The following is a 15,124-nucleotide window of genomic DNA, read 5'->3' as shown; positions in this document are numbered from 1 at the left end:
GCATTCGGAACTCCTCGGCCATTTTTATCGAAAACAACCTAGAATGTTTGCCGGTACATCAGTAGAAGTAGTAAATTTTTGAATTATATCAATAATTAAATGTAGAATTTTAGCTTGTATTTATTGATCTAAGTTTAAATTGATTTCCCAGTGAAGTGTATTATTGCAAACATAATTAAGATTTTCAAGAGTAAAGTCATAAAGTTTAACTGCTAAATAAAATTACTACTCGATCTACTTTACGGCAGCGGACTTAAACGTACCACTTTCGAATATGTAAACCGTCCAAATACATCCGAGGTAGTTTTCGATAAAAATGGCCGAGGAGCTTCGAATGCACGCTATTCATGGGAGACAAACACTCAAAAATTAAATAACACATGCCTTTCACAGTTGCCCTTCTTTATAAGTCAGGTTTGCAACTAAACAGGAACAAGCACGACTCCTTTTGGTCAAAATATTCGAATCTAGGTTTGAAAGAGATGCGTCAACCTGGCCAGACAGCCGATAAATGTATTTCCGGCCGGAGCATAAGTTATATCATCCGGTAGAATATTTTATTTTCTAAAACTGTTTCAAGAACTCGCCAATATGGTTTGTGTGTCCCAGGAGACACACTCATCCACAGTAATTTGATGGGAATGAACTCCTTCTATTTTTTTTCTTCAGATTTATCAAAGGGGTCACTCCTACCAACTATCTAGCATAAATTGCTGCAGTTTAACAATGTCAGAAAATCTCGAAATGTCTAAATGTTTAGGTGCAGTAATTCATAGTTATTTTATGCTAGATAGTTGGTAAGAGGGACCCATTTGATAAATCTGAAGAAAAAAAATAAATGTTTTAGGTTAAATGTCACCAAATTGTGTACAGGTCAAATGACACCAAAGCAGGAGTTCATTCCCATCAAATACTGTGCACCCACCTGTCCTCATATAGGTCACCATTCTTGGAAAACACGTTAATTCGTTTAAAGCATTCGCAAATTTCCGGCTGGTTATGGTGATCACTAGAGTGAAGTAGGCCAAGTTCTACTTTGCATGTGTAGTAGGGGACACGCCCAACTACCACATCATATACATGTAAGTAGCACAGGACGGTGTGACTCTAAACCACAGTGTTTACACTGTATTCAAAAGAAATCCGCCATCTTGTTTTTGAAGAGTAAATTTTTCTCTAATATAATCCTATGTATATTTCATAGGAACCAGCCATCTTGTTTTTAAGCAGTCATTTTTTCTCCTATATAATCCTATGTTTTTCATAGGGAACCAGCCATCTTGTTTTTGAGGAGTCATTTTTTCTCCTATATAATCCTATGTATTTCATAGGAACTAGCCATCTTGCTTTTGAGGAGTCAATTTCCCCCGATTTAATCCTATGTATTTCATAGGGATCCAGCCATCTTGTTTTTGAGGAGTCATTTTTTTCTCCTATATAATCCTATGTATTTCATAGGGATCCAGCCATCTTGTTTTTGAGGAGTCATTTTTTTTCTCCTATATAATCCTATGTATTTCATAGGGAACCAGCCATCTTGCTTTTGAGGAGTCACTTGTTTTTTTTTGCTTACATTATTATTGTATGAGTATACTTGATATGAACGTAATTATGGAAGCCACTGCTTCAGAATCAGGATATACTAATTTAATACTTTTACATAACTATAGTTTTCATAGACTAGATGGTTAATTTAAACTGATTTATTTGTTTTAATGTGTGAACGATAGAGGCGAGTTTTAAGATGGTACACCTATGTTGTACAGAGCTGACTTGCATTTTCAAACGATTGACGAGGACAGCGGTCATTGAAGGTCAGAGCCTTTCACAAGTTATCTATAACGTTGCGTTATGTCATACAAACAGTCGTGATCCCGCATGGTTTGTACTTTTAATGAATTAAGTAGAAATAAGTGTCCACAATGTTCATATAAGTGTAAACAGCTTTGTTGTTGCGTAATTGATTGATTGACACTATTACGTGATGTACTGTTTAAAATGTCAAATTATCTAATACTTTTATGAAAGTCCTGGTGGTCTAGTGGTTCAGGTGTATATTGCCAAGGTTTTTCATCTTGATTTTACCGGCGTCGGTTCGCACCCTCTCTTTCTATATATCACCCTCATTTCTCGAGTGTCATAAAAAACATATTTTCACGAGTGGCGATGCCACGAGTGAAAATATAGTTTTTCTATGATCACGAGTGAAATAAGATACTATCTTACACTGAAATAATCAATTTTTTGTTTCTTTTATGCTTATTTACAGAGTTTTATTTTAATTTATTTTCTTAATTACCCCTTTTTTGGAAAAGGGTGTTTTTTATGCCGCTACCCATGGCACGCCCCTCACGCAAATTCTCTCTCTATATATAGCTGATGACGTAGCTATCTTTTATTTCCGGTTTGTTGAGAAAAATTATCTGATATTCTTTTTAATATTTAACTATTCGCTCGTTTTCTAGAGCAAAAATTTTATGAACAATAATCAATGAAGTTTTTTTTAGTGCAACTATGTTCCAAAAAATAAGGAAAACACTTTTATTTCAAGCGGGACATGAATACATAACCAAATTACTACGCCGCCATTTCTGAATGAAAATTTGAAAGGTTGAATGTGTTAGCAAAGCAACTGCGGATAATCATTGGATATAAAACATTGTTCTCAGTTTTGGAGTGTGTTTCATGATACATGGATATTCAGTCATCTTACTGTCAGAGACCAGTCTGTTTTGCTTGAAGACAGGTCGATTTCCAGGGTAATAATGAGGACCACGCTAGTTTGTTTATAAAATTTGAGGCGTGGGTGGGGTAAAATAATATCAGTAAATCTGTAAATTGTTTTGGGAATTTTCCGGGTAGTTCGTATTACGTATTACAACGACAAACAGTTCAGAATACATTTGACGATGATATAACAATCTCTATATGTTCGAACAGTTGTTTTCGCCTGTAATTTGTTTGGTATGAAAGCAAATGTTCGAACATTCAGCTTCGGGATAACCATATTTCTAATGAACGGTTAGTTGTTAGTTTCCAAATATATCTTTATTTAAACTTATGTAACGTTTTTTTTTAAATTCAAAATATTTTATTTACCAACATAAAAATGAAGTGTTCTGTTTGAATCCAAGGGAAGTAACTACAATGGATTTTAAAAAAAAGTTCGGAAAGTTGATATTTTCACTCCATATTTTGCAGTGAAAATATCAAATTTTCATTGTTGTTATTTCACTGATAAAACTCCATATTTTATCAAAAAGCATGAAAGAAAAGGTAATTTTCTGCAAGTTCAATAATATAGAGTAAAATAATGATAGAATAAGATGCATAACCGGGAAAAACTATTTAAACCCAAAACGTCTTAGTTAAAAAATGCCGATCATAAGTAAATAGGTACAGTATATAGAATATAGAATTTTAGATATTCTGAAAGGTGATATGCAAATTTCGTATTGACGTTGAGTGCGCTAAATTTAGATTATACTACAAGTATTTTTCGGTTTTGTTTCATTTTGTAATTGCCATAATAAAAAAAAATGGGGGGGGGATTTAAAAAGGGTTAGAGAAGTCATTTGGATATACAAACAAACAAAAGAGATTACATCACTATTTTAAAACATGATGGGACTTTAAACAACACTATATATCAACTGTCCCTAACACCGTTTCTTGATAATGACTTTCAGTCCTGTTGCGGACCGTGTGACGATGTCCGGCACTAGCTCAGGTTTGTGTTCCGGGTCTGGAAACACTTCGAACCTGGAAGCAAAACAATATGGTTATCAAAGTGCCTTAAATTGTATAATCGGCTACAGATTGCTTACGTCGAATTCCAATAAAAATCACCCGGTTATGACACGGGTCAGATACAAGCGTCCAGTAGACTAGGGATATCGAGGTCAACACGCTGGGGGTTGGGGAAAGGTATTATCATTTTCTTTTTTACGTAGTTAACTGAAAAACTATTGTTATTTTATATTTATCATTTTAAAAGCAGGTTTCGTGTCTTTCGATTTAAACAGTAGCACGTTTTTTGCGGTATTTCTACTTTCATTTTGGACAACTTTTGAAGGCTTTTCCAAATTGCGTCATTAAAACCAGGGATGATAGCCGTCCAATGAAAACGCTTCTTGCATTTCAGACATAGGCGAGTGTGCGGTCAAGGTCAAAATTGCGAGAGGGTGATTCGAAGCACAGTTACTTGGTATTTGGACTTTTTTTTTGGCCGGTCGAGCGATTGGTCCCTAGGGTGATCTCTTGGATTGAGAATCATAAAAAATGTGTTTTAGTACTCTACGATACACATAATAAACATATAATCAACTTTTTGTCGTTTATTTTTACATATTAAATATTATACAATTTCATACATTCTTTATCATTCATTGAATTGAATGATAAAGAATGTATGAAATTTTCAAAATATTTAATGTATAAAAATAAACGACCAAAAGTTGATTATTTGTTTATTACGTGTATCATAGAGTACTAAAACACTTTTTTTATGATTCTCCGTCCAAGAGATCACCCCAGGGACCAATCGCTCGACTGGCCAAAAAATGCAGTCCAAATACCAAGTAACTGTGATTCGAAGTGAAATACCGCAACAAAAAACGTTCGATTTGGACATTTGATTTGGACATTTACGCGTCTAACTCAATGAGTCACAATGGTAGGGATGATATTTCAAGCCCCTCTTTGTAATGCATGCGCAAAGTTTGCATGTCAGTCTGTATGTAACGATTTTACGGTGATTTGTTCGTAGTCATTAAACTTTTGCATCGTTTTCATCATGCACCAGTTATTATTTTAGACTAATGCATCAGTCAATTGAAACCACGCCCTCCCCCCGGTCCGGGGATTAGCGAGGACCCTGACCATAGGTTCAGCTAAAATCCCGTCTTGCGGGGATGAACAGATGGTTAAATCTCGCCAAATGCCCCCCGCATCCCAGGGCCCCTAGGTTAGGCCCATTTCCCACTATATTTAAAGCGAAGACATAACAATCCCATTCACCCGGCACTGCAGGGCCACCTGAAAGTTAAAAACATGGTCCATTTCCCCGGTTTTCCCCGGTATACCCCTGGACCTTGGGGGCCGTGGTTACAATTGACTGGTGCATTAGTTTAAAATAATAAACATGTTTTACGGGATTCTGTCTCAATAAAATGTCATCCTACATTCCAGTTTCTACCACAAGCGTTGTTATATATTGAACAGATAGGGCTTCATCTTCAAGATGACAAAAAACAGCACCAACAATAATGGGCCAGGACTGAGGAGTTCCAAGAAATGAGTATTCTTTAGCCCACAAATATCAGTGCTGCCCCACTGCCCAAAACCAGGTTTCCTCTCTTTCTTAGTTTCCTGTTAACTTTATGGTTTCCGAACAATAGCCAGCATTCATATTAAACATGAAATCCAAAACCTTCTGCATTTTGTGTTGTTATGTAACACAACTAAAGCTAGGCAAATCTTTTGCTAAGTTTTTAACTGCAACTTTAAATAGCATTGCTTTTGGTATTAACATTCAACCTTTAATAAAACAAAAACATATAGATGTTTCGATGCATTTCAATAAATAATTGAATGTATTAACAATTATTCACAATTTCATATAATGTTTAAAATAAATTAACTCTACAGGCTTACATTATTTCACAATATAATAGTTTTTTAAACATCAATTTGATATTTATTTCGCACAAAAAAACATGACCTATAAACAAGCCTTCCTAAAAATTAATATCATTTTTTTCACTTTTTCTAACAAAATTGCTTAACTCAATGGCTGAATAAATGAATGAAATCATTACTTGTATATAAATACTTAATCTTAATTATTATTCTGCAATTCATGCATCAATCTTTGATTTGTATAACCTGATTCAGAATTGACATCGCATTGCAAATTACCTGTCAATTCACATTTGGAATAAAGCTTATGAAATCAACCTTGAAACCTAACAACTTCACCTCAGTTTAATGTTTAGAGTTATTTTATTTCTCATGTATCATGTTATCAGGTCTTCAGTGCTACATTCACTTATCATGATATCATAACAAATTCCTTTCATGTCTTTTTAGAGTGTGGCAAATAGTAAATGGACCTTGACAAATGTCCTCTATGTTAGAGCCAGTCCCTTACACAAGTGGCCTACTATTGCACAGCTGAAGTTGTTATCAAACGCAGCAGTAGATGAAATGCGGAAACTGTTCCAACTTGATCTTCAGCAGTTGAGTTACTCCTCATCACAATACCTGAACTGAAAACAATCGGTGACGATCCTTCACTTCACTTCTTCCTCACAGAGCTCCTCCCTATAAACGCTAGAGGAAAGTTTGAAAATGGAAAACTTGTCATTGCAAGCGTGAAAAGACCAATTGATTCTTAACGAAACAACTTATCTCAATGCTTTAGCTGACACTACATCAAATCAACACAAGGCAATTTGCTTTTCTCGCAACCTGACCGGTATGTTGAATCTGATCAAAAGTGTACACAACCACTGGTCAAGAGTGGGAATATAGAAAATACAAGTTGTTTGATCAGTTACCTAAAATATTCTTGAATATTTGAACATATAATAAAAGGGTATTTGTTAAAGCTATTCATATTATGTGTAGTGTAGGTAAGATCAATGTCAAGGTTATTTTGGCTAAACAAAAGAAGGAAAATGAGTCTTGATTCATAACATCGATGAAATAGCAAGCCTTAAGTATTTTCGATAAAGTTATACATATATGTCATAACATTGTTTTACTGTTTTTGAAGAGAAAACACATGTTATAAATATATTATCAAACTAATTAGCTCGACTATTTGAAGAATGAGGTGGGCTATACTATTCGCCCTGGCGTCGGCGTCCGGTTAAAGGTTTAGGGCAAGTTGGGATTTTCACTTATAAGGCCAATACCCTTCATTCAATTGACTTAATACTTCACACAGTTGTTCAGGGCCATCACTTAATGGGAATAGATAACTCCTTTATATAAGTTATGGCCCCTGATTGACTATCAAACTTAGGTTAAAGTTTTAGGGCAGGTTGTGATATTTATTAATAACTTCTATACCATTCGTTCATTAAACTTAATACTTCACACATTTGTTCAGGACCATCACACAATGAGGTTACATAACTTTGTATTATCTTTAATACAATATATAGCCCCTGATTGACTTAGGTTAAAGGTTTAGGGCAGGTTAAAGTTTTAGAACAAGTTGGGATTTTCACTTATAAGTCCAATACCCTTCATTCAATTGACTTAATACTTTACACAGTTGCTCAGTGCCATCACATAATGAGGTAAGATAACTCCATATCATATTTTATACAAATAATGGCCCCTGATTTACTATGGAACTTAGGTTAACATTTAAGGGCAGGTTGGGATATTTATTGATAACTTCTATACCCTTCATTCAATTGACTTAATACTTCACACAATTGTTCAGGACCATCACACAATGAGGTTACATAACTTCATATTATCCTTAATACAAGTTATGGCCCCTGATTGACTTAGGTTAAAGTTTAAGGGCAAGTTGGGATTTTAATAAAAAAAACTTCTATACCTTCATTCAATGCATTTAATACTTCGCAGAATTATTGACGACCATCTTACAACAAGGAACATAACTTCATGTTAGCCCTAATAAATACAAATTATTGCCCTTGAATGTTTGTTTTTTCTTTTTAACTCTTCTTTTAATTTCTGTTGAAAGGCACATTTGTATATTCCTAACCACATTTTCATAAAGGGAAAACAAGTTATTTGAATGACCTGTGTCATTGTTCGGGCGAGCTGGTGTTAGGGCAGCGTCAAAGTTACCTTATGTATCGAATAATTTAGCTAGGTTTGACATAAAGAGACCAAACTTGGTATATGCAAAGAGTTTATGAAGACCTTTTATGGGAATGCGTGTGAGGCCCCTATGATCAAGGTCAAGGTTACTATTAATAGAAAAAGGGTTGGTTTTGAATATCTACAGTAAGGTTCTTCATATTGGTACCAAATTTGGTATATAGGAAGAGTTTATAGAGACCTTTCCTGAGATTGTGTTTTTGACCCCGAGAGTTATGGTCTTGGTCAAGTTCAAAATAGAAATATGGTAAGTACTGAATAACTCAAGGAAGGGTTGACATGGTAACTTGAATTATAGGACAAGTTTATGCAGAGCTTTAATGGATGCTTTTTGGCCCCCTAGGGTCGAGGTCACTGTTACTAAGAATAGATTACTGTTTCAGTATATAATTTATAGTTTTGGGTATGACAACCTCCAACTTTTAAGTTAGTAAATCATTTAACAAATATACCTATTTTCAACCCAATTCATTCCAACATAACAACTGAAACTGAGTCTTTTTAAGCCCCCCCCCCCCCCCATGTAAAAGATATTTATCACCCTATAAATAGTTTCATTCAAATACTGTGCATTTGCATACAAGGTACATATTACTATGTTTTCATGTATTTTCATTTATATTCTTTTCTTTCAAACCTGTTCTATTGCATTGCTTATGTCTTCTTGTATTGACATTCATCAATGTGAATACTTCAGTGAAACAGTGGCAGCATGTATTTTAGTATTGTATTAATTTGTCTGTGTGCATTCTTATTCCATGTATTGGTCATAATGTATATGTCGCACTTACACCAAATTATAACAAATATTCTTTCTATTGTTTATTACATTTCAGTACAACTCTACCATTCCCAGCATACAAACTAACTCTGTATATTTCTGTTATCATGCCTATTACTCTTTGTTGTATACAAAATGTATATAGAATGTCATTTTGCTCATGTTTTTTCTTGTTTGTACATATGTTCACATTTCAATAATACTCAATGCAGTATTTATTCTTATATTTCAATGTCATATATTAAAGAATTGAGAAGTTCTACAGGCGAAATAACATTAACACATTTCCACCAAACTTGGTACAAATGCTTCTTTTTTCATGTATTAAAACATATTCTTCATTTCATTGTAACCTATAATTTTCAGCACTTTCTTCATAAATCTTTTGGGTCATTATATTTCCATACACTTATAGTGATCAACTTCCTAATCATACCACTATCAACATGCATCACATTCTTCTCATCATCTGCTTATATCTTATGCATTAAAAGTGCATAATGCATGTTGATTACATAATGTTATTACCTATAAGTGTCCTTATATGCAAAACTTGTTTCCTTTGGAAAACTTAAAACTGTCTTAACCTAAACTTTACCTTCCTGTTGTATCTATGTATTCCTATTGTGTCATTGCCTTTCTTTTGTTTTAAAATGTTCATACTTCTATTACATGTGACTTGAGTGTTGACAAAAATGTTGATTTCCATTTCAGAACCGTATACAGTTCTTTTCAATATCTTAAAAATACTTCTTGTAATATCTTCTCTTTAGATTTAAACAATTCTGTCATTTTGGCTATTACCAATACCAACAATGCAAATACTGATAGTGTATTATGTATATTCTGTATATTATATGTTCTTAAGTATGTTCAAAAGCTTATAATATGATTATTTTTCAATCACTGTTTTCTAAGTCATTACTCTGTGTCCACATACTTTTAAACCACTATTTATGTTATTTTATTCTTAAGAGCATGTTCATTTCAGCATCAAGGTGGGGTTTTTTCACACTTAGTACCATGTACACTTCGCACATTTCTTAGGAACCTGGTCAAATAGCCCCCATGTCAAATAGCCCCCAAGTTAAATAGCCCCCATTTTGGTCAAATAGCCCCCACACTTTTGGTCAAATAGCCCCCATTGCGAAAAAATTGGTCAAAACGCCCCCAATTTGGTCAAAACGCCTCTATTTTGGTCAAATAGCCCCCACTTCTTTTTTAATTTGAAAATATATTTGAAGTTAAGTTGTAATATTTTTAAGATATATATTTGAATGTAAGTTGTAATATTTTTAAGATATTTGAATGTATATTTGAAGGTAAGTGGTAATATATATATATATATATATATATATATATATATATATATATATATATATATATATATATATATATATATATATATATATATATACGCCTGGTCTCAGAACAACGCTTGCAGCGTAACCAGAAGGCAGCGTACAGGTCCATGCAGAGACGTGTGTTCGCTGCATGGGACATGTACAGATCTGGCGATCTGACCGACACCGGCCTGCTAAAAAAGATTTCCTCTACATATGTGCACACCGTCCCAAAAACAAATTAAACAGAAGATTAGTGACAGCTGCATAAGGGCCTTATTACTATGTATTAACATATAATATACATTCTCCATCTATGTTAATGTATATTGTATTGTACAATGAGAATGCATAATACATTTTACCATACATTGTAAATGTGTACTTAAAAGATGTGAATAATGTGAAAATTATTTCAAAATATATTTTTTTATATATTCTTGTTGTTCCTTAATTTTGGAACGAGCCGATTTTTGCGAAAATGCATGGAAACCAGTGATATAAGAATGTTGACCAAAAAATAGATCGCAGGTCTTTACATTCAAGTTCAAAAAATTATGTTTTAAGCATTTCGGTTTTAGCCATAAAATGTTAATTTTCGAACGGAAATATGAAAATCTGCAATCTGATCTTTTGTCAGCAATCTTTTAGCACTGGTTTGCAGATATTTGCGCAAAAATTTGCTCTTTCCAAGACAAAAAATAAAAAAAGTTTTCAAAACGGTAAATCTGTGAGAGTGCAGCTTTAAGTTTGATGCTTAATCAATATTAGAATAAAGATACACCAAAAACCAAAAAACTTATGACTTAGAAAGTTTAACATTTAAAATGTAGATTTAATGTAATAATATATTATTTATAAGATACATTTTAAAACGTTTGTTATTCTTACTTGGTAAAATTTTCAGATTTATTTATCAGGGTTTGAATTTAACTTCTTTTGATACTCGCAATTTTTTGCGAGTGCTTAAATTTTTAACTCCCAAAACCAGACACTCACTCGCATTTTTTAAGGCAAATCTCTGTGTTTGCTAGGCAAAATATATATTGTATGGAAAACAATGATTTAAGGTATAGTTTAATTGATTTAATAAATTATCATGTAATTTTACATTAAACGATGATATCACCATATATGTAACACTGACAGTACGTACTGAGGAAGTCTGATCAAGCCAGTATTGGTCTGTGCAAAATATTTTGAAAATGTTCCTTTTGTCGTCTGTGTTGATTGTCAATTTAATGTACAACTCCCTCTTCCACTTCGTAACAGTTTTAACGGACGGATTATTTCATTTTGGCTTCTTTTTGGGAACTGATTGATCATTGCCATCAGCCATCAGCGATTTTAAATCAACACGCGTAAAAAAACAAACTTTTTTTCTTGCTTCTCATCATTATACAGATTGTGTCTCAATACGATTATCGCTAAAAACCGCCGCCAAAAATGGAATTGAAAGACCAGTCTACAAAACTGCATAGTTACGAGTACCTGCCACATAGTAACAAGTACCTGCCTGTGCGTATAACGATAATCTACGTCATCAATTTCTGTATGTTTATCGGAAAACGAAAGTAGGCATCTCTAAAATTAGTGTTATACCCAGGGGCGTACCTAGGCATACTCCAGTACGCCCGGGCGTACACGCGAATTTAAACTTCATCGAAATGGCAAATGGTTAAAACTCGAAACCAAAACTTTTTAAAGAAGTCTAAGGGGGTATTTACTGTTAACGCATAATAATTATTATACATTCTTTTCATTGGTTAAAGTTTGACTTTATTTGACTAAATGTTAGCGTACATAATACTTGAAAATGGTTCCTTTACAACTGTGTTCTTCAAAAACAAATCAGGGGACACCCTCGCGTACACCAATATAACACATTGTGACCGAAGTAAAGAAAGCCCATCATTTGTCGACACCTAGCACAAGAGTGTACGGACGTACAATTCAAAATACCCTGGGTACGTCCCTGAATACCTATTGTGTAGGAATTTATCACCGATTATGTTCATATCTCTTTCAAGGATTACATATTTTCTGCAAATTTTGAACTCGCAAATTTTTGCGAGTGTCTTTAAATTCAACTCGCACTTTCCAATTTTGGCTCGCATTTTGCGAGTGCGCGAGTGCTAAATTTGAGCCCTGATTTATATACAAACACTGTAAAAATAAAGGTTAAAAAGTGTTTTGGAATAACATATGAATGCATACATACATATAAAAAAAATTAAGAAGTGGGGGCGTTTTTTGGGGGCTATTTGACCAATTTTAAAATGTGAGTGGGGGCTATTTGACCAAAATGAGGGCTTTTTGACTTGGGGGCTATTTGACTTGGGGGCTATTTGACTAGGAAGCCATTTCTTAAAACAGCTTTCTTGTTCCATCCTGCATGCCTATAAATTATCTACGCCACAGAACAAGGAAAATGACATTAATACTCATGATCACATTTCTTTCTTTCAGCTGATGGATAACCAACTTCTATTAGTTTATGTTAAATGTTTTTTTTTAATTGTGTTGAAACCTGTTACATAAGCAAACAGTTTCATGTGTTTTTCAGTTAGAAACAATGGCTTTGTAACACTTAATTATACCGGTCAACTTGTTTCGCGGATTATTAGCCAAAAGTAAACATTGTTTTAAGCAGATGTCCTTAATTAGTTTTTTGGATAAACCTTTGGTGCTTCTCTTGTTTAAAGTGAACATTTCACCAAAGTACAAATTCTCAACGTTTCGAACTTTGCCAAGAATTTACCAAATCATGTTGGCATATTTAACATTTCAGCTATCATATCAGCCACTCCAAAAGAAAACCACCACTGTGGCCATGTTGTATTTTATAAATACGTGTATATTGATACAGTTCATGAATAAAGTTATTTGATACAATTATGGTTTCTGTCATAGATATACAATCAGTTGTACAATTGTTATTGTGTTACGTTTTATTTTCATTTCAGAAACAACAGCCCAATTATTTCATCTTTTAAGTAACTTCATTTCACTGACATCTACAATCAATGCTAGCCCTTACTTTATTTACTTCGTTCTGACCCTATATAAAGACTTGCATAACCAATAGTTAGCCCGCGCTAATATCCAATTGCTGCATCTTGCAGCAACTTTTGTACTTGTTTACATTTACTCTGTTCTAGATAAAAATAGACATCAGTCGGTTCAAGCGTTATATCGTGAAGAGTGTAGTAACAGATGTGAACGTTTGTTGCAATGCAGTTCTCGCTATGGACATGTATCTATGGGATCCTAGTGTTCCTTTCCTGGAAAATAGGGTCGACCATTTACGCGTATATTCGGATGCGTAGGAAATGTCTGAAACTACCTCAGAAGAAATCGCATTGGTTGTTTGGACATTTAAAGGAGGTATGTTTTTGCTTTAGTATTGTTCATGTTGACATAGTTCGTTTAAAGATGCACTCTTACTACCAAATAAGATTAACCACAATTAACACAATTGTTTAATATTCCAAAATGGATGAATAAATGTTGAAAACAATGGTTCTAAAGCCCCTGTCACACCTTCGATTGCACGGTGTTGTTAAATTTCTCAGAGCGCCGTGAGATCGCTAAAAGAAATAATATTTTTCATGAAGATGGCGATGTCACGGCATTCTCACGGCGACCTTGGCTTTTCTACGGACATGCGTTAATCGAGTTATTACGGCGCGCACACTGAATGTGCACTGCGCTTTCACGGCGCTCAAACTGCGCTGTCGGCGTGTTATTTTGCACTGCCTACAAAAACGATATCTCCATCAGTTCTCCATTCCAGCCATGGTCGAACTCAAAGCCACCTACGCCATGGGGCCCTCCTCCGTCGTCGTCTCGGAATGAGATGCAAAGCGTCTGCATCACTATTTGGTTGGTTCATTGTCATGCAAACGCCGATTGTTGCGGCGGAAGCACATTGGGCGCGCAATTATCAACTTAGCGGCTCCGTACAATCGTTATAAGAGCGCAGTAGGAAAAATAAAACTCATTGTACGCGCCGTAGTAGAAGCACGATAGGGACGCAGTGTCATTTCAGAGACCGCCGAATGATCGCCGGGTCATTACCACCGATAACCTTTGCGTTTGCACTGCGAACTCTGGGCCCTCCCGCGGCGATCCTGTGGCATTGCAGGAGACCTAACTGCGCTGCTATGGAGACCTCATGGCGATACCACCGCGCTCTTATCAGAACGCCGAGCGACGTTGTTTGTTTTGGAAATGCTCAAAGTCCGCGCCGTCGCTCGGCGTTCTATGCGATCCTACCGCGTTCACTGGCGATGCCACTGCGTTGCCACGGGTATGCTTGCGATTCCACTGCGAGATGATCGGCGTTCTTGATTTCATTGAACGCCGTCGGATCGCGGCCCTAGTGTGACAGGGACTTTATGAAGGATACCGAGTATAATTTGAAATAAAGGTGCAGAAAACACGGTATTTATACCTTATGAGGCGATAGTAGATCACAGTAAATCTTTTAGCACTCACCAATCATTTAATATATTTGCATGTTCAGCTATTAAAACCACGGTTACAATCGTGTTATTAGCAATTAATATTTTCCAAAAATGCATTATTTATTAAGTAGTTAAAGGTTTATCAGTCAAAATCAATGTTTGTTATACATGTGTATGTATTGATCTTGATCTATTAAGAGTGTAACTTTAATCTGCTACAAGAGCTTTTAGTACAAAAATTTCATTGGTATGTGCAAATTGCATGTGCAAGTACATATATATTACTTCGATAAGGGGACAGGGCAAGTGCAATGGAAAAACTACATGAATGTCCTTGTCGAATGTTTGTATAACCCGATCTATGCTCACGGATGCGTCGTAAGGATTTTTATGTGAATCCGATCTAATATCCCACTTATATAATTTTTGAGTAAAAACCAGAACACGTTCTGCATTTATAGCTTTACATAATATTTGAAAATATTTTAATAATTAAAGTTGTCATGCGGAACATATAATGAACTGTCTGTTGCCCTACTTTTCGTCTCAAATACTGAGAAATAAGTGTATTGCATATATAAGTGAGCAAATAAATGCATTACCAAATAAATAAATACAGTTTTATAAATAGATAAATAGACATATTAGATTAGATAAACATA

The 15,124-nt window shown here is 34.7% G+C and overlaps 1 protein-coding gene across 1 annotated transcript in view; it reads left to right on the top strand.

Moving 5' to 3' along the window:
• The first annotated feature begins 13,218 nt into the window (after positions 1-13,218).
• LOC128210365 (cytochrome P450 4F4-like) overlaps positions 13,219-15,124 on the top strand; it is a 38,946-nt gene continuing 37,040 nt past the window's right edge. The window contains exon 1 of the mRNA XM_052914678.1: positions 13,219-13,380. Within this exon, the coding sequence (XP_052770638.1) occupies positions 13,228-13,380 (153 nt within the window). The 5' untranslated portion in view covers positions 13,219-13,227. The remainder of the gene's footprint in view (positions 13,381-15,124) is intronic.

This window comes from Mya arenaria, chromosome 12, assembly GCF_026914265.1.
Source record: "Mya arenaria isolate MELC-2E11 chromosome 12, ASM2691426v1".
Taxonomy (NCBI): Eukaryota; Metazoa; Mollusca; class Bivalvia; order Myida; family Myidae; genus Mya; species Mya arenaria.
The sequence above is the reverse complement of the archived record's forward strand: the minus strand, read 5'-3'. Positions and strand labels throughout refer to the sequence as shown.